The 18613-nt window shown below is 47.5% G+C and overlaps 1 protein-coding gene across 2 annotated transcripts in view; it reads left to right on the forward strand.

Annotated features, from left to right (window-relative positions):
- Window positions 1–18613, forward strand: part of Tead1 (TEA domain transcription factor 1) — a 226709-nt gene that overhangs the window by 180541 nt on the left and 27555 nt on the right. The window contains exons 5-9 of one of the 2 annotated variants that reach the window (XM_036168990.1): window positions 270–281; window positions 1013–1147; window positions 2416–2462; window positions 3307–3368; window positions 4891–5015. In XM_036168990.1, coding sequence (XP_036024883.1) covers window positions 270–281; window positions 1013–1147; window positions 2416–2462; window positions 3307–3368; window positions 4891–5015 — 381 coding nt within the window. The remainder of the gene's footprint in view (window positions 1–269; window positions 282–1012; window positions 1148–2415; window positions 2463–3306; window positions 3369–4890; window positions 5016–18613) is intronic. The other variant, XM_036168980.1, reaches the window with a different exon arrangement.

Below are 18613 nucleotides of genomic sequence, written 5' to 3' on the forward strand. Positions count from 1 at the left end.
CCTGACCATTGTTCCATCTATAATGGGGACACCACATAGCCTCACAGTCAGGGAATTGGGGGGGAGGTCAGTTCTGTCAGTGGTGGTTTTTGGATACCTATCTCTATGATACTCTCCTAAAGTATAGAAAATGACCACATTCACGTATGCATTTTTTTATAGCACCCGAATGTTGTATTTATATACATATGTATTTTTTAACTAAAGAAGAAAAGTAACCCTGCCTTTGTACGTGATCCTTTTAACAAACTGTTTATTATTGTATCCAGGTAACAAGCATGGTAAGTATATTCTCTAAACTGAGTATTCTGTATTTTAGCTGTGCTTGGCAGACTTTTATTTTGGCTAGCTTTTATGTTACCAGTCTTGGCTTTTTAGAAAAGATCCATTTAGGAAAGGAAACACTGTGGCATCCCCTACACTCTGAGCTTTGGTAAAGGAACCACTGTAGTCTTAGCCCCATAGCATGTGCCCTGACAGCATGCTGCTTGGCTGCCCACCCCCTGCCCGTCTGCTGCTTCTGAGCTGCCCCTCCATAGATATCTGCCAGGGTTCCTGGGCCTTGAATGACCCCAGAAGGGCCTGACACTGTGACCCAGTGACAGCAGGCACCCAAATAGTGCTCCCTAAATTCTGTAGATGGCCCTGCCCCTGCTGATAGCTATTCTTCTTACCTTTCACTTGAAAGCAGGGTCACCCCTACCCCTAGTGTGATGTCATTGAGAATTCCTCTGGAAATAAAAACAATGAATACATTGTTTGGCCTCTATCTATTGGAAAATGGATTAAGGGTTTAAAACCCAACCTTGCCACTAGGTATTGCTTGCTAGTAGCCCTAGTTCCATGAGCCAGAGTCACAGCCTCCTGGCTGTGGTGTTCTCTCTGTGCATGTGTGCTTCCCTGGCCCCTGTGTGGCTCTGTATTTTAGTCCTTGTGCTCGTGGCTGTACTTTTTAACCCACATGGTAGCCATGTGTTCCATATTAAGTCAGTGTGTCACTGTCATCTTCAAGGATCAGACTGCCAAGGACAAGGCCTTGCAGCACATGGCTGCCATGTCATCAGCCCAGATCGTCTCAGCTACTGCCATCCACAACAAGCTGGGGCTGCCTGGAATTCCACGCCCCACCTTCCCGGGGGCACCGGGGGTAAGTTAGGAACCAAATCCAGGAATGGTGGTTTATTGGGTATGTATGATGGTGTAGCTACTCAGGATGCTGATTTAGGAGGATCACAAGTTTGAAAGCCTGTTAGGGCTAAGTTCAAGGCCATCCTGGCCAATTTGATGAGTCCCTATCTAAAACTAGAATTAAGAGGGACTTAGTGAGAATGTGGCTCAGTGGTAGAGCACTCACTTGCTCATCATGTACGAAGCCCTTAGGACAGTCCACAATATCACAAAATAGATAGTGGATGGACAAACAGGTAGATAATGAATAGAATGAAAGATAGATGATGGATGATAGGTAGGTAGATGGTAGGTGGATGGATGGATGCTAGATAGGGGATGGATGGATGGATGGATGGATGGATGGATGGATAGATGGATGGATAGATATATAAGACAAGGAAGGTGAAAGATGAGGCTGGAAAGAAAAGAGAAGGAAAATGATTGGTGGGAAGGAAGAAGGGAAAAGAAGAAAGAGGAAGGAGAAAATTGGGAAAGAAATAAAATTAAATATTTTGTTTCTGGTAACCCATTTAGTTGTGGCCTGCCTCTTTTACTCTTTTTCCTCGTTCTTGGTCTCCATCCCTATATCCTCAGGGTCACTTTATAGCCACCACTGGGGCAGCTCCCGAAGGCCTAGAAGCTGTCTGTTACAACGTGTTTCACCCCAGGGCCATCTTCAGTGGCCTCAGTGTCATGCCATTTTTGTAGCTCCCGAAGCTGAGGTTACTCAGTAATGAGGCGCCAGAAGAGGTGACTTGGTCAGTCCGATAAGTAATACTGTCAGGATTCTGCCCTTCTCCCTCTGGATGGGGACTAGCAGGTACCAAAGGCCTTAGGTATGCTCATAGCAAAAAGAAGTGCCCCAGTTGCTTCTCCAAGCTCTGCCTTTGTTATTTCAAGGTCCATGTGTTGCTGCATTGGACCTTGGGAGCTACCTACTGCGGGGTATTGCAGGAAGCACTTGGAGTAGAGGAGGGCCAGCCTTTGCAAAATAAACTTGACCTCTTGACCTTAGGAGAGTTTTCAGGATCGTGGTGGTTAAAGAGAGCCCCTATTACCAGGTCAGGGGTAGGCTGTGGTCTTGAACACAGCACCAACCACACCTGTACTCCAGAGACATGATGCCACAGCTGGCAGGTGGGAGCAATCTGTATGTTCTTCAGTAAGGGCTTATTATGTGGCCATGTCCCAAACTGCACTTTGATGAGAACTTATAACCTGAAGCTTTTGCCTCTTGCTTTCCAGTTCTGGCCTGGGATGATACAGACAGGACAGCCAGGATCCTCACAAGAGTAAGTCTGTGAAAGGCCGGGACAGCAGGGATTAGCCCAGCCTGGGGGATTTCTCCTCCGGCACTAGGCTCTCTTAGGGGATAAGGGAGAGAAGAGTGTCAGATGGAGTCCCTGAATCTGCCTTTCCTTATGTCCCCATGTTCTCGGGCGTGAAAAGGAGCCACCTTTGAGAGTGTGCACGGGTGTAGATTCCTTTCTCCCACCTTTAGTATTAGCAGTGATACAGCCGGAAACTTGAATTAGGCCTCCCTCCCATCCTTTGTGGCTTGCTTCACTGCAGTACCAGAGTCTCCCTCACCTGCGAAAGGTCAGCAAAGATGCTGTCTCTTTCCTCTGTGGCCGGCCCTGCAGTATGAGTGCCTGATAGGAAATCCCAGAGACCCCTTGAATTCAAGGAGCAAGCTCAGCCCACAAGAGACAGAAAGGAATTTTTCTTTGTATATTTTGAGCCATGTGGTCTGGAGAAGGGAGATCCTGACTCCTGGCATCCTAAACCTTCCTTGGGCCATGACAGATGGCCTTGGTCTGTGTGGGTTTGAAAAGTGTTCTCCATGGGTGTCTGCTACACCATGGGGGTAATGAGGATGGACCCTCTCCAGCTTGTCACACCAAATCATTGTGGGTGTTTGGTCCTCTGCAGCCTGCTGACCAGGCTCTCCCTTGGAGGGAGAAACTTCCTTTTTGTAGATATAGTTCAGCATGGAATGGGCAACCCGGTGCAGGCAGGGGGAGCCAGGCAATGTGATGGGGCCATGGAGGAGTCCTGCTGGAGGCCAAAGCCAGGCCTGGGTTGTAGCCACCACTGTACCCATAATTTTAACTCTTGCTAACTATTTGTCCCTAGCGTCAAGCCCTTTGTGCAGCAGGCCTACCCCATCCAGCCAACAGTCACAGCCCCCATTCCAGGTAAGTCTCCCTGCTTCTTCAATGGAGAATAAAGGGCACCCTGGGTCCCAAGAGTGCAGTGATGTCATTCTTAACCACCAGCTGCCCCTCTTCTTTTCCCTCCTAAGGGTGGGCCCTATTTTGAAGCCAAGAAAAGTCCCAGGCATCTCCCATCAGATGCTGGGTCCCTTCACTCTAGTTCCTCTCCCAGGGCCACACTCGTTAGGAGCCCGGATTGCCATTGCAGGGGACCTGGGTTCATTTCTCAGCACCCACATGATACCTTATAACCATTTGTTAATCCAGTTCCAGGGAATACAATCCCTTTTCTGACCTGTGGGCACCAGGCGTGCACATGGTGCATATACGTGTATGCAGGCAAAACTTTGAAGGTGATAAAAATTAGTAGATAAAAAAAATCTGAAAGCCATTTCTCCCAAGAGCTCTTCCTGCGGGGTTGTCAGGAAACAGGAAGCCTGGCCACTTTCACTTGAGACGCCGGGTCCCACTTAGGAGGGAAGTTGTTGTGGTTGCCAGCTTCAGCAGCTGCCAAGTCCTGTACTCTGAGTCAGGCACCGCTAACCTCAGCTTTCTTAGCCCATGAATTTGGGTTCCTCGGTGGCTCCCTTCTGCAATGAAGGGCTGACATGGATGCTCATAGCAGAAGCTGTGAGCCTGGCTGGCCCATCTGGCTCCCCTTCTCATGAAAAAACTCTCATCCAAATACACATAGTGTCACTCAGCTGAAATTTGTGAGGTACTATATAATCTTTAGTGTCCCAGATAAAATTGTAGTCCCTTGTTACCCTCTGCTTCCATGGAGCATCCTGAGGGAATGTTCCTAGTCTTGAGATAGAAGATGAGCCAATAGCAGCAATGCTGTATGGGTCCTGGCTTCACAGGATGCCTTCACAAGCTTTTCCTTAGATGCTTCTGTCCTCCTCGGCTTGCTCTCCAACCTGCCCTCTTTACCCAGGATCACCTGCCTATACTAGTTGCTTTGACAAAATATCAAAACATCAATACAAGCAGTTGAAGAGAGGAAAGTTTTATTTGGTTTCTCAATTTGAGGGTAGAGTCCATCTTGGCAGTGAGGTCATGGTGGCCCGAGTGTGAGGTAGCTAGCTGGTCACATTCTATCCACAGGCAGGAAGCAGAGAGGGGTGAAAGCTGATGCTCAGCTCTCTGTTTCTTTTATCTGTTGTTCAGGGCCCTAGCTGTGAGATGGCATTATCAGGGTGACTCTTTCATTTTCCTAAGTTAAACCTCATCGATGTTTTACCACAGTGATTGTAAATTTAATGAAGCTGACAATGGACATTAACTATCAACTAACAGTGTCCTGCCACAGGCCTTTAACCTTGGTTGGAGCTGTCTTCACGATGAGCCTCATGTGATCTGTTCAGCTGTCACACTGCTTGAGTACCATTAGTGGAGGGAGTTGTCCTGTCCTTCCAGGCCCTCTGTGTTCAGAATTCCACCCCATTGAGGTCTAGGAGGAGGTACATGTGGACTTGTGTAAAGGTGACAATTGTTATTTCAGGGTTTGAGCCTGCATCAGCCCCAGCTCCCTCCGTCCCTGCCTGGCAGGGCCGTTCCATTGGCACAACCAAGCTTCGTCTGGTGGAATTTTCAGCTTTCCTTGAACAGCAGAGAGACCCAGACTCGGTGAGTATGCCCAGAGGGGTGTGGCTAGTGGCAAGTGTTCCACAGCTGCTCATTTCTCCACTCTGTGGTCTATCCCTTACCGACCCCCTTTTCTTTACACCTCTGTGAAATGTCCTGTGTAAAAACATGACATGGAACAGCTGGGGAGCCCTTCTTCACCCAGGGAGAAGGATACTGTTGGCAGATAGCTCCAGCTTCAAAGGTGGGTATTTATTGCTGCTTGGACCACAAGTTCCAGGGAGTACCTTGGCTGGAGGGCAGGCCCTCACCAGGCTTATGTAACCCGTAGTGAGCATTCTTATGTGGCTGATATGATGTAAAGTATTTGGACACTATTATATTAGATAAATGATGACAGTGGACTAGTAACTTCTTCAATCATATAGTTCATATTTCTGGGTTAAAGGTTCATTCTAAAGCACTAAAGCCTAAACAGTCAGCCATTATATTATCCAGTATCTCTAAGTCTCTGGGTCCCTCATCCCGAAAAGAACACAAACGAAAGCATTATCTTCAGAAGTAATGTTGGTGCTCTGTAGACAGCAATGCCTTATCATGCTGTAAATACCAGAAACACAGGCATCTGGACTTTGTTTGTCATCTTCTCCTTCTCCTTCCCCACCCACTCCATCTTGTACACATCATCCCATGCATATGCGAGCCTCCCTTCTTCCCCACCCCAGAAGCCTGTACCCTTTGTTCACGCCCACTCCTTGGCTGTGAGTGTGAGGGTTGCATCTGTGTGTGGGTGAGCCCCAGGCAGCAACTGAAGCAGTCATGAGTTAGTGTTGGGATCCTCACCAACTCCTTGCCCTACTCTGTCTTGCAGCACTGACCTCTTTGGGAACCACGCTGGAAATGTGGTTCCAGGAGTCACTGTGGGTCTTGCTGTCATCTGTTATCAAGAGAAGGAGTCATAGGCAGCTTGGTGGCACACACAGAGCAGACAGATCCCAGTGAGTTTGAGGCCAGCCTGATCAACATAGTTCTAGGACAGCCAGGGCTCCATAGTAAGACCCTGTCTGGGACACAGAGGGAGGGAGGCAGGCAGGCAGGCAGGCAGGCAGACAGACAGTAGACAGACAAACAGGTGAGCACACACAGTCATAAGTGAACAATATGCTGAGCTTTAGATGTGACCGTCTGAGCTTCTGCTTGGCTGAGTGCAGAGATAGGTACCCAAGGCAGAGATGCTGCCCCATCCAAGCACACCAAGAGTTCACGAGGGGTCTGTCCATATACCTGCCACCCTGAGGGCTGGCAGAGAATGAGGCTGCTCCAGAGTTAGGGGATAATGAAGTAAAGTGCTAACAAACTGGAGAGCAGCCGCAGGGTCTGCTAGGCTAGTCCACACAGGTGGGGGCATTGTGAGACGGCAGAATATGGCAGTCCGCTTCTGCCTGGACGCTGGCCTCACCTTCTCCTTCCTGCACCCCGTTTGTTCCCCTATGTCTTGCCATTGACTCTTTCTCTGTAGGCCTTTAGGTAGGTTCTGTTTTCTCACGTTGCGGAGGAGGAGACTGAGGCCAGGTGACTTGAGCTATACAGTTAGCAAACAAAGGACCAGACTTGGGCCTCCTGAAGTCTACTGTTCCAACTGCTGTAAATCACACTGTTGATAAAGGACCCTGACTGCCTGCATGGTCCTGAGGAGGTCTCTCCCTCTCTACCCTATTGCTGATGTTTGAAATACGCCTAATCAAACACACATCAGATTTCTTGACCATGGTCCCTCAGTGTGGGCAGAACATCTCAAAAGCTGCAGATGCTCAGTTCCCCTATAGTCTACACACACCGTCTCCTGTACTTTAAATCATGGATTTCTTCGCCTCACCCCTCCCTTCTTCCTTCCTTCCTTCCTTCCTTCCTTCCTTCCTTCCTTCCTTCCCTCCTTCCCTCCCTCCCTCCCTCCCTCCCGTGTATGTGTGTGTGTGTGTGTGTGTGTGTGTGTGTGTGTGTGTGTGTGTGTGTGTGGTTTTTCAAGGCAGGGTTTCTTGTTGTCGTGAATTTCTTATTTTAAGTAGTTTCATACTATACTGTTTGGGGAATGTAGATGACACCATCTCATAGACTAAGGTTCAAACTAAATAGAAAGGAAGTACAGTATGCTAAGGGCCAACTACATATAGTGTGTCAGAGGCTGAAAGTTGCTTGTTCTTTGTGTACTGCTCCTGCAAAGACCTCACCCACCTGCGACTCCAGCTTCCAGAGATCTGATTCCCTTTCCTGGTCTCCAAGGGCATGTGCATTCAAAGACACCTGCATACAGAAGGTGTGTAATGAAAACTAAAGTCTTTTTAAAAGTAAGGTTTCTTGATCTTTAGTTTTAAAATGTTAGTTTCAGCTGGTCAGAGGTGGTGCACACCTGTAATCTCAGCACTAGGGAGGCAGAGGCAGGTGGGTCTCTGAGTTTGAGGCCAGCTGGGTCTACAGAATGAGTTCCAGGACAGCCAGACCTGTGACACAGAGAAACCCTGTCTTAAAAAACAAAACAAAGCAAAATTGTCTAGTTTCAAGGTTAGAGATATAGCTCAGTGGGAGAGGGCTTATTTAGTATGAATGTGCAAGACCCTGGGTCTTGCCCACAGCATTTCAACAGGAAGAAAGTAAGTATAATTTCAGACAATGAAAATACTTTTTCTATACACACACATGCATGCCTGTGCACATACATACACACATCTATGCGCTACACATGCACAAAAAAAAAAGGAAAAAAAAGAAAGAAAATGCTTTCTAAGATATCTTGATGTTTCTGACTTGGGATATGATGTTTATATCAGATTCGCCAACTAAAAATCATATCACTTTTATATATTTTGTGTTAGCTAGTCTGTCTCACATATTATTTCTTAGAACACCCATTTTGTAGTTAAATGCATATATATGAATGTATGGGGGCTGGCTCAGTTGGTAGAGTGCTTGCATAGCATGCATGGGGCCCTGGCTTTGATTCCAACACCACATAACCTGGACGTGGCTGCCTATGCCTATAATCCCAGCATCTGGGAGGTAGACACAGGAAGATCAGGAGTTCACAGTCATCATTGGTTCGATAATGAATTGCAAGCCAGTCTGGGCTACATGTTTAGCAGGCTAAAAATTATGCATCTTCAATTTTGGTGGAAACACAAGGGCCCAAAGTGTGGTTTCTGGAAGAGAAAAGTGGTAATTGACTCCTTGAAGTGAAAGGGAATTAACCAAGTTATTTAAAGTATCTAACAGTGTCTGAAGCGCCAGCCTTTGCAATGACCTCACCTACCATCCACTAGGCAAACACCCTGTGCTGGCCCCTGACAGGCCCAAGTGCTCCTTCAAAATCAAGATTAGGCTGAAAAATCCAAAACATGTGGATGATTTCTTTGGTTCTTGCAATTTCCGAGACATTAATTTCATTGTATTTTTGTTCTATGATAGAAAAGTTCTGGTCATTTAAAATACTCAGCTGGTATGTTTAAAGACATTTGGAAATAGTTAAAATTTAATGTGAAAACATTAATCACATTGATTTGATAAGGAAATCAGCAAAGTGGCCAGTTCTCGTATCTTAACCAAATTGAGTGTCTCAGTTGGAGTGTCTAGACCTTTGTTCGTATCTACTTACAGGTGTATATATCCTGTATCTTTGCTGCCTTGTAGGCTTGTTTAAATCATGAGGTGGTGAGATATCCTCAGTAGGGGCTGGGGGGGATGAGCTTGAGACCACTTCTGCTCTTGCAGAAGATGAGTTCGATTCACAGCGCCCCCATCTGGCAGCTCCCCAGGAGTCAGCAGGCATCTGCGCTCATGTGTATATCCCCACACACAGACACACATGCACACAATAATTGGAATGAAATCCATCTTAAAGAATATTCTTAGAACTTACAGGCAAGAAAGAGATGAAGCAGCCAGATAGGGTGCTGGGGAGCTCGTTTATTTACTCTGTAGCTCGATGCTGAAGTCGGTCACCCTACCTCTTCTTGAATAAGAGGCTTGAAGGGGATTGCTGTCGCATAGGCAGCTTTGAACCCTGGTCTTCTGTATCATGATTGCTTAGCTGCCTAACAGCAAAGCCCAAGAGCCTGGACCCTAGCCTGTCTCCCTGGTACAGGGCTGCCCACTCTGTACCAGCCTTTCTTGAAACCCCACTGGCTCACTGCATGATGCTGCTGTCATCACCAGGGACGTCTCAGGTTTGCCACTGTCACGCGGGTGGTGTTAGTTCCAGTAGCAGTATGGCCGGTACCTCTTAAACCTTTCCTATGTGCCAACACTATATGTTAGCTTATTTAATCCTTAGGAAGCAGTGTGCCTAATGTTAGACTGCCAACTGGTACTCAGAATGGGACTCATATCCAGGTCAGCTGACTCTGAGTCCTGAGATTGTGACCAAAAGGCTGTCTGGTTCATTTATGTCTGAGGAATAGCCTGTGTTCATGGCCCGAGGCGGTGAGGGGCTAATGGAAGAATACTAGATGGCTGCACGCCCCCTGCTGGCGCCGTGTCCTGTGTGCAGCAGATGGCAGCACTTCCCCAAGTTGGTGGTTGTTTATGTCGGTAGAAAACCGCAAGGCAGTCAGTCCCTCTGTTACCTTTGGCTCCACTAGAAGTGAAGAGACAAACAGCAGAGGGTGAAGAAGAGAAGGAAGAATCTAAGTAACAAAGTCTGTTTTAGAAGTGGTTGGGAATGCTTGAAAATACCCTTTCTATGTGGATTTGGTGTTGTGCAGCAACTGACCTAAAGTGTGAAGTGTAAGCTCCCCCATGGATGTGGGCAGTTTAAAGGGCCAGTCCTGGAATTGGGGCCCAGTGTCTGGAGGCGATGTAGGCAGCTGTTTCCTTGTACACACAAACTCTCATAGCAGGAAACTGTGAGTGGTGTCCTGTGTGTGCCTGATAAAGCCTGGATGGTTCCTCAGCCCCCACTCCCACCCACTCCTGGGACAAGGAAGGTTCCTTCAGTGATGCGTTGTCTCTCTACTCACCTGCAGCACGGCTTCTCCTTGTCACTCTTGCCAGGTGCCAGGTTCCATGTTTCATGTCCACTGTGGTCTTGAGTGCCAGCACAAGCAGGAGCTGAGAGCAGGAAAGGAGAGCGTGCAGGGCTGCTTAGGTGAGAGCTGCATTAGAGAAGGGAACACTGGGAGAGGATGACACATGGTCCAGCTCTGGTGTGGTACTGGAGCACGCCTGACCAGGCAGGCGAGACCCTCCTGAGCTTGCCCTAGTGAGTGCCTGGTCATCACTAGCACTTGCTACCTGTACCATCAGCACTGGGCTGGGCCTTTTGCCTCCAAAAGGCACGGGTGAATGAATGGAGAGCTGGGTTAGCATTTCTAGGGGCTCCTTTTACAGCTCAGCATTCTGTGAAGGCAGAGAACTAAAGAATGTCCTCACCTGAATTTTTCTGCCTCACTTTTGTGACATCTGTATCTCATACAAAGATAAGATTACTTGACTTCTTAGCCTGTGAGCCTCAGTTTCCTGGTTTTGGTGTGAGCATAGTTGGGTTTCTGGGTAGCCATGTTAATTACACATTGCCAAATGGTTTTTGAACTGATCTTAAAGTACTACAATGGGAAATGTACCAGATGGTGGGTAGTGAGGACAAAGCCTTGGGGAGTAGCCAGCTGCAAGAGGCGGAGGGTACCTGGGATGGCTGAGCATGCCGATGGAATGCAGAAGAGCCATGGAACAGGGGAGGAAGCTCTTGATGCAGTTTCATGTCATCCTTAAATTAAAAAGATCTGGCATTGGTGCTGGGACCCCGCCTCAGATGTTATATAGCATTGGAAACAGTTCACAGATAGATGGAAGGGTTGGCTATTTGAATAAAAAACCAATGGCTTGAGGCATTTTAGGGAAAGTCCAAGCAATAAATCACTAATATCTAGGGAGGTCTCTGGCTGGACAAGTACCTCCCCCTCCATACTGTCTGTCTTTCAGTGAGAGGATGACAATGACCTCAAAATGGGGGAGAAAGAGGATCAGGATGGACAGTTAGTTCACAGATGGGGGTGTGGGCTGAAGGCAAAGTCCAGACATTTGTGTTCTGCTAGGTGGAAATTGCTGAAGGGTGGCCTAGGCTAGGGATCCAGCAATGCCTGGCTTCTGCTCCTTATCTCCAAGTGGCTGGAAGCATCTCATCTGGAGCGTGGGAGCCTGGGCTGTGGTGTGAGTGAGTCAGCAGCCCTCCTTGCCTAAGGGAGCCCATCCTGCAGGAGACCATGGGCCTCTGACCCAGCTCTCATTGATGTCCCCACTGATGTCCCCTCAGATAACCTGATTCCTTCCAGTAAAGTGGTTGGGCCAACACAGGCCCAAAGATGATTTAATTTTCTTATCTTTATAGCGTCTTTCAAAGGCTTAAATTACCAGCTCCAGTAAAATTCCTTTGTCAGACCACAGTTCTGACGTTGCTTGGTTCGGGGAAATGTCATCAGAACAAGTCAAAAGAAATTAGCATCTAGGAGCCTTTGCTGTGAGAGGGGGCAGAGGGTTGAGGACGGCATGGGTTGGAGATGGAGAGTTTAGAGTGGATTTCCAAGCATCCTTGCCTCTGCCCTGGGTGGCTGGAGCCGGGTAGTGTGTAAGTTGTGAAGTTTACAGGCTGGGTAGGGCTGCTAAGCCAGTTACTGTGTCTCACGAGTTGTGTAGCTGATTGGCAGATTGTGTTGCAGCTCTCTTTCACTTGACCTTCACATCGACCCCCTAGAGGTGACCCAACCAGTTGTGTCATCCTTGTGTTCAGATGACACAGCCCAGAAAGGCTGATAAGCCACCATGCCTCAGGTCACACAGCTCTCCAATAGTAGATTCCTACCTGGGTATCCTTGACATCCTTAAAATACATGGTCCCAAAGTACATTTGACCTGGGGCTTGGAGGGGTGCTGCGACTTGGTTTGATGGTGGGCTGGGCCCAGGTGGGTTTTCCTCTGTGGTCCTCCAGGAGGACCCAAGAGATGAAGTGGCATCCAAGGCTCTGCATGATGCCCAGGTGTGGTGCAGTCCCTCAACTCTTGCTGCTCTGACCAATGCTAAGTTGTCCCACACCCGCACATGGCTTCTCATGACTGCAGCCTGTTGCTGGGTGGTTTATATTCTCTGAGCTGGTCTGGGAACTCACCCTCTTTCTTCATTAGCCTTTGGGGAAGAGGCAATTGAAAGCATCTGGAAATGCAGGTTTTATAGACATTTCACAGAGGCCCAGCCAGGCTCCATCTGCTTTCTTTGGCGGGTCGGCGTCCCTCCCACTTGCCTTCCCTGTGGCCGCCCTGCACTCAGCCATTGTATCTTTTCAGTTGCACTGGGTGGAACTAGGAAGTGAGGAGGAGGCATCCTGGTATAATATCCTGGAAGTAAAGGGATATAGCACTGTGCAGTGCTTAATCTCAGGAGGAAACGCCTGGTTCAGGTTCACTGGCTCTCTGGCAGCTGCATAGAGGCCCATGTAATCCCCAGCCTCTGCGGCCTGAGTCTGCAAGTCACTTTCTTGACTTGACTCCACACCCTTCCCCTGTTCCTGCCATTAAAGGCTGCCCAGGTCACCCTGAGGGTACCCAGATGGACAGTCCAAGCTAGAGCGTGATGGGAAGCAAATGCAGGTGATTTGTCCTCATTCTGATTCAGCTTAGACATTAGTATCCTTCGACATGAGTTATTTGTCTCAGTTTCTTTAAATTCCTAAGTGGATTATAATTTTTCCCTTGGTATCATTTGACAGCAGTCATTTTTCAAGGTTTTACTAAGTTCTTCAAATACTTGGAATTTTTCGGAGAAGTTTAGGAGAAGATCGCCATCTTCAGGTTGCATGGTGCAGTGCAGCTCTCAGGCCTATCCCAGGGCACAGAGATTATTTGTAGAACTTTTCTTCCTCCCTCCCTCCCTCCCTCCCTCCCTCCCTCCCTCCCTCCCTCCCTCCCTCCCTTCCTCCCCTCTTCCCTTCCCAGAAATGAAATGGCCACATCAGAAATCTCTGAACAAGGTAGAATATTTTCAGTCCCATTGGGAAAAGGAAAGAGGCTGAGGTGGAAGAGAAACCGGTGAAGTCCCAATAATCACCGGAATCTCTGTTCCTCTTTTTCATGGATCAGGTACATCCCCAGCCACTCCATCATTTCAGAGGACAGACCTTTAGTGTTTCCTCAAAGGGAGCCTCTGGTGCTGGAGTCTTCTAGCCTGAGGGAAATTCAGGTTACAACTCTCACCTCCCTCCAGGAGTGATGGTAGCTGTAGCCGTGGCAGTGGGGCTCACCCCATGAGTCTGGAACTTCCCACCCTCTGGCTCTGCTTTAAATCACTTTCCATGTTGTTGCTCTCTGAGGGAACACACCACTTCAGATGGTCTCAGCCCAAGCAGAGAAATGCACAGTTATGGAATAAATGGTATTCGTGACAGATTCTCTGTGCTCAGTTGATAATGTTGTTTCCATGCATTCTCTCACTTAATCCTCTGGCGGTCACGTAGGGCAGGAACTGCCTTCGAATGGAGGCGACTGGGGTAGAGGGGCTGAAAGCCACAGCTCAGAAGGAAGAGGACGGAATCTCAGCTGGCTCCAGGCCCAGGTCTCCTCATCCCTCTGTGCTTTCCATTAGCAGCAAAGAGCAAATGGGGCTAGAGACCTAGGAGACAGAGACCGTGCTTCAGCGAGGAGGAAGGTCCTTGTTACCCTTGCACGCCTTGTTCCGTGACTCCTGAGGAGTTCTGCTCCTTCAGGCTCTTAGGGACAGCAGTGAAGACAGGCTATGGTCACAGTACAGTGGTAGAAAGAGGAGCCCAAGAGTCCCTCAAGTTTCAAGTGGATTTGCCTTGTCTGGGGGTCCTATGGGCACACAGTCACCCTGACTCCTGGGCAGCTGTCTTCAGCCATAGAGGAGCTTTACCGTCTGACCCATGGGTCTTCGAACCCCAGGGAGCCTGTAATCAATAGCGAATAAATAAGCATCCCTAAAAGTCATACTTTTGCTTCCTTTTATGTTTTTTTTCCTTCCTCTCCCCCCCCCCCCCCATGCCCTATGGTAGTTTTTCATGGACTGTTTTTAAAGCTAAGGCTAATTGAACCACATGGTCTATAAGGAAAACAGTCATATGCCACCCGGTGTCTCCTCACCTCCTTGTCCCTCTTACTAGTGATATTTCTGCACAGCTCTTACAACCACTTCTCCATATTCTTTTAGATGCAATTTATTATCACTTGTGTGTGTGTGTGTGTGTGTGTGTGTGTGTGTGTGTGTGTGTGTGTCCATGCACATTCCACTGGTGATGGAGCTCAGGTCTTCACACTTTTGAAGGGCCCTTTTTCATGTTTTTTTTTTAGAAAATACTCATTGACTTCTTACTATGGAAGAGTAGGATTCAGCTCTCTATATTTAGCATATGTTAAATATAAAACACCTGCTTTCATTCTGCTTTTAACGCCTTAGTGTAGGCTATCAGAATTTCTGGTTTAATTCTTCGTCACTTATATTACAAATCAGTTTTATTTTTCATATAGCAGTGTGACCTGTTTGCTCTATCTTCTTTCTTAGAAACTTGTCCCCAAGAGTATGTAATTGCCTCTGTTCGTCATCTGTCTGTTTTTTATATCTATACAAGCGTATCTTTCTGGGGGTTCCAGATGCACACAGGCACCCCATTTCTAGTACGACTCTAGAACTTTCTCTGGCTGTTCTAATAGAGAAATCTCCCATTTTCCTTGCTACCACCTCTCCAGGACCCCACAGCCCACATCCTACTGGTCGCCTTTCCAAGAACTGCAAACACTGAGCCATCTCTTGAGTCTCCGTAGTCATTTTATGAAAAGAACCGGTTTAACTGTGATGTGCAGGAGAGGTGGGGGTGACAGTCTTCCATGTCCTCATGATCTCAGTATCGGGCTAAGGGTGCTCGCTTAGGTGAGGAACATGGTTCTAGTCACAGAACCATGATCTAGGAAGCCGCCTCCACACTGTCTCTGCCCAGTCTTCAAAGAAAAGCACCCTGCAGTGTTTGCTTATGGGTTTAGTGTTCCTAGCTCAATGCCTGGTGGACGGTAGGTAGGTGGTAGGTGTGTGGGTCATTCTACTAAAATCCACGGAGAAAATACAGCGTGGGTAGGTGCCTTTTCTGTTGTTGCCTTGGATATTTGGGTGGCTACTTATAGCTATAAAGTGCCTTGGAAACTGTATTTTTTAAGTTTATGGTTTCTGTTTGGCATGTGCCACGCCTGAGTGTGGTGGTCAGAGGACAGTCTTGTGGGGTTCTCACCTTCCACCCTCCCTCGTTTGCACCTTCCTCCTCTCCTTCCAGTGCCTTAGCTCCTGTGTACATGAGAGTATCTCCACCCACTCAACTTCCCTTGTCCCATCTTTTGATGTTTACACGTTACTATTTTCAACTAAACAGGTTGGGTTTTGAAGAATTATAGTCCTGAGTCTTGTCATTTCTGGGCAGTTACCTTCCTTTGGAAAGTGTTTTCCTGCTCTGTTGTTTGGTTGGTTGGTTGTAGGGTTTTTTTGGTTTGTTTGTTTTTTTGTTTGTTTTTGTTTTTGTTTTTGATGTGTATACCACCTTTTGGGGGAAAACATCATGCCTTGGGTTTCTTGGGGAAGGAGGCAGTTAGTAGGGAAGTGTCCATTCCTACCCCATTCCCTTAGGAAGGAATTACAGCCTCACCCAGTCTCTTTGGAGTTTTGATTTTGTTTACACTTAGGCGTAAGCACATCAGATTGTTTTGTTCGTTTTGCCCTTTGGGTTTGCAGCCAGAAGGACTCCTGAGCTGCTCAGGTTGAGTTGAAGGGAAGCGAGGTCTGTTTGTTGCATGCTGTGGTCTCCAGGACACCTCCTTCAGTCCTTTGTATTCTTAGAAGCAGGGTCACTCCTTGGCAGCAGTAAAGCCTGCAAACACCACTGGCCAGGGTTTGGTTTCAAGTCCCCAGCCTTGGAGAGACAGCACCAGCTTCTCTATCCCTTTCAGCCCTTTGGGCACAGAGGTCACATCCTCCAAATAGAAACCTTTGAAGACTCGGTCTACTGCACTTGTGACTTGATCTAGAATTCTAATTTAATTTCACGGACTTGGGAAACGCTGTTCAGCTTTTCTCCTTGATTCAGCTTTCAGGAACAGTTGACTGCACATCTGGGAGGGCATAGATGGTTCCTCAGGAAGAAAATAGTGATGTCTGTGAGACCCAAAGCCTCTCTCTTACATGCCCAAGCTTTAGTTCTTGACTCCGGGCTTATTCCCAAACGTGTGACTTCAAACAACAATGTGTAACTCCTCTTTCCTCCTCTGTAAGGAGAATGTAAAGTCCACTACAGCAAGGATGACCTGAAGTCATACATATGAAAAGCATGCTCACAAAAGCCCTGGGAAACAAGACCTGGTTTCCCTTCCTTCCACACAGGCAAGAGGTTCACTTCCCCCGAGCAGCTGGCTCTGAAGGTCGAGCTCCATCATTTAAACCTGCTACACACCTTCTTTTGCTTGCTCCTAGCTTTTGAGTGATGGATATTTTTTTCCTACCGTAGGATGGAGTGAATATTCATAACCCAGACCATTAATTGTCTTAGCGGCTAGTTTATTGACTGCTCTGCGTCTGGCAGGCTTTATTCCAAGCACCATCTGCCTATAATAGTTCCCTTTCATCCTGGAACTCTTCCGTCATACAGGCGTTGCGCTGCCAGAGTGCACAGGAAGTTCAGAGGGTTCCTTCTCTGTGCTCAATCAGTACCACGGTTTTCAACTTGTATGAACCCATCTTGGGGAGATGAAAACAAACGTCTCCTGACCCCAGGCTAGGCATCGATGACAAAACAAAGTAAGGATTCCATTCAAGTCCACCTTTGAGAACCAGTGAGTCCACTGGGTTCCCTTAGAGACCATGAGTGAAGGGTTGCCTACAGTGATGTGGTTGATTTCCCCCCCCACTTAAAAAACAAAACAAAACCACACTATCAAAAAAAGCTTCCCTCAGTATCAATGGCAACTGCCCCATAGCTGCATAAATGAGGTTCCCTTTCATTTAATGGTCCACATTTTGTCTACTCTTGGGGGTCCTGAAATCTCAAGGCAGTGGACAGCTCAGACAAAATTATATACAGCTGGGAAAAAGTAGGAAAGAGTGACTAGATGTCAAGTAAGGTCGCATGACCCTCCCACTCACTCCGTCCTCCCATGAGGAACCCTCAACAAGCTGGATCTGGAAGGTGTTCGGGGGCAATCACAGCTGTTCTCATGAAGATGGTAATGGCTCTTAGGCTCAAAGGACAGGCTTCCACAGCTTGGCTACCCCTTCTCGGTCCCTACGAATATGATAACGTTCTCCCTTCTGTTCACATTCCTGACCTCTTGGCAAGGAGCGGTCTGAGCTCCCAACATTTGTGTGGGCCCATTTCAATATCAAGAGCAAAAGGACTTTGAGCTTCAGAGCCTGTTAACTTTGTTCCCACTTTGCCCTAGCCCATGGGCCACAAGTGAGTCAGAAGAGCTGGGAACTCAGGCAGGACATCTGATTCAATCCACTGTGTCCCCAGGGCCTGCTGCATTCCATTCTTTTCCATGACTCACTGCCTACAGGAGGTAGCAGAACTGGGACCACTCAGACTTTAAGCTAGAGACTACTTGTTCCTTCACTGTGCCTCACATCTTTCTGTGGCCTTTGTTTTTCTTGTCATTGAGAAGATGGCCTTGGGACTAGAGAGATGGCTCAGTGGTTAAGTGACCCCTACTACTTCTGCAGAGGATGAGTTTGGTTCCCAGCATCTACATGGCAGCTTACAAACATCTGTAGTAACTTCAGCTCTGTGGGATCTGTACCCTCTTCTGGCCTTTGTGGACAACAGGCATGCATGTGCTGCATATACATACACACAAACAAACACCCATCTCATGAAAATAAATAAAAATAGGAAGATAATGTGATAGCCTTTGCATAGATGTACCCTGACTTTTCAGGCCTTTAAGCATAGCCTCACTCTCCTCTTCCACAGAGGCGTGCAGGCTCTCTGTCTGAGCTCAAAGCTGCCAGGCATCTGGTCCCTATGCTGAGTGTATGTAAGAGTTCTACAGGGTCCTGTTTTCATCTCACCTGGAATCTACCATTCTTGGAAGCCTTGATAAAATTAGTCCTCAGATGTTTCCAAGAGAGGATTTGGCCATCCTAAAGAAGATATCCACCTAGTCATGATGTACTGGCATCTGATGAGATATCCATTCTTCTGCTTCTCAATGTCATGGCCAGAGGTCTTCAGTTGCAATCAGAATAGCAGCTGGCATTCCTTTGAGGTTTATTTTCTAGAGTTTATAGCTAGTCGGCCCAATTGATGAAACTGAATTATACATAACCTCAAACCATTTCTTTGTGGAGATATTTTAAATATACAAGTATGCACTGGATCTTAGGAGTGCCATTTAAAATGACTGCAGCTAGCATTTGAGTGCCTGCTTTTCATTGGCTCTAGGATCTGTGACAAACTTCCAAGTATGGTGTCATTTAAACCTCTGACAACACTGAGATTCATTCCATCATCCTTTCGACACTAAGAAGGCAAGGCCACTGCCACAGATGGCATATACTGGGTATAGCGTTTTGTTCTTGAACTGGCTGAATCTGGACTCCACATTTTTTTTTTTTT

Source organism: Onychomys torridus, chromosome 1 (genome assembly GCF_903995425.1).
Source record: "Onychomys torridus chromosome 1, mOncTor1.1, whole genome shotgun sequence".
Taxonomy (NCBI): Eukaryota; Metazoa; Chordata; class Mammalia; order Rodentia; family Cricetidae; genus Onychomys; species Onychomys torridus.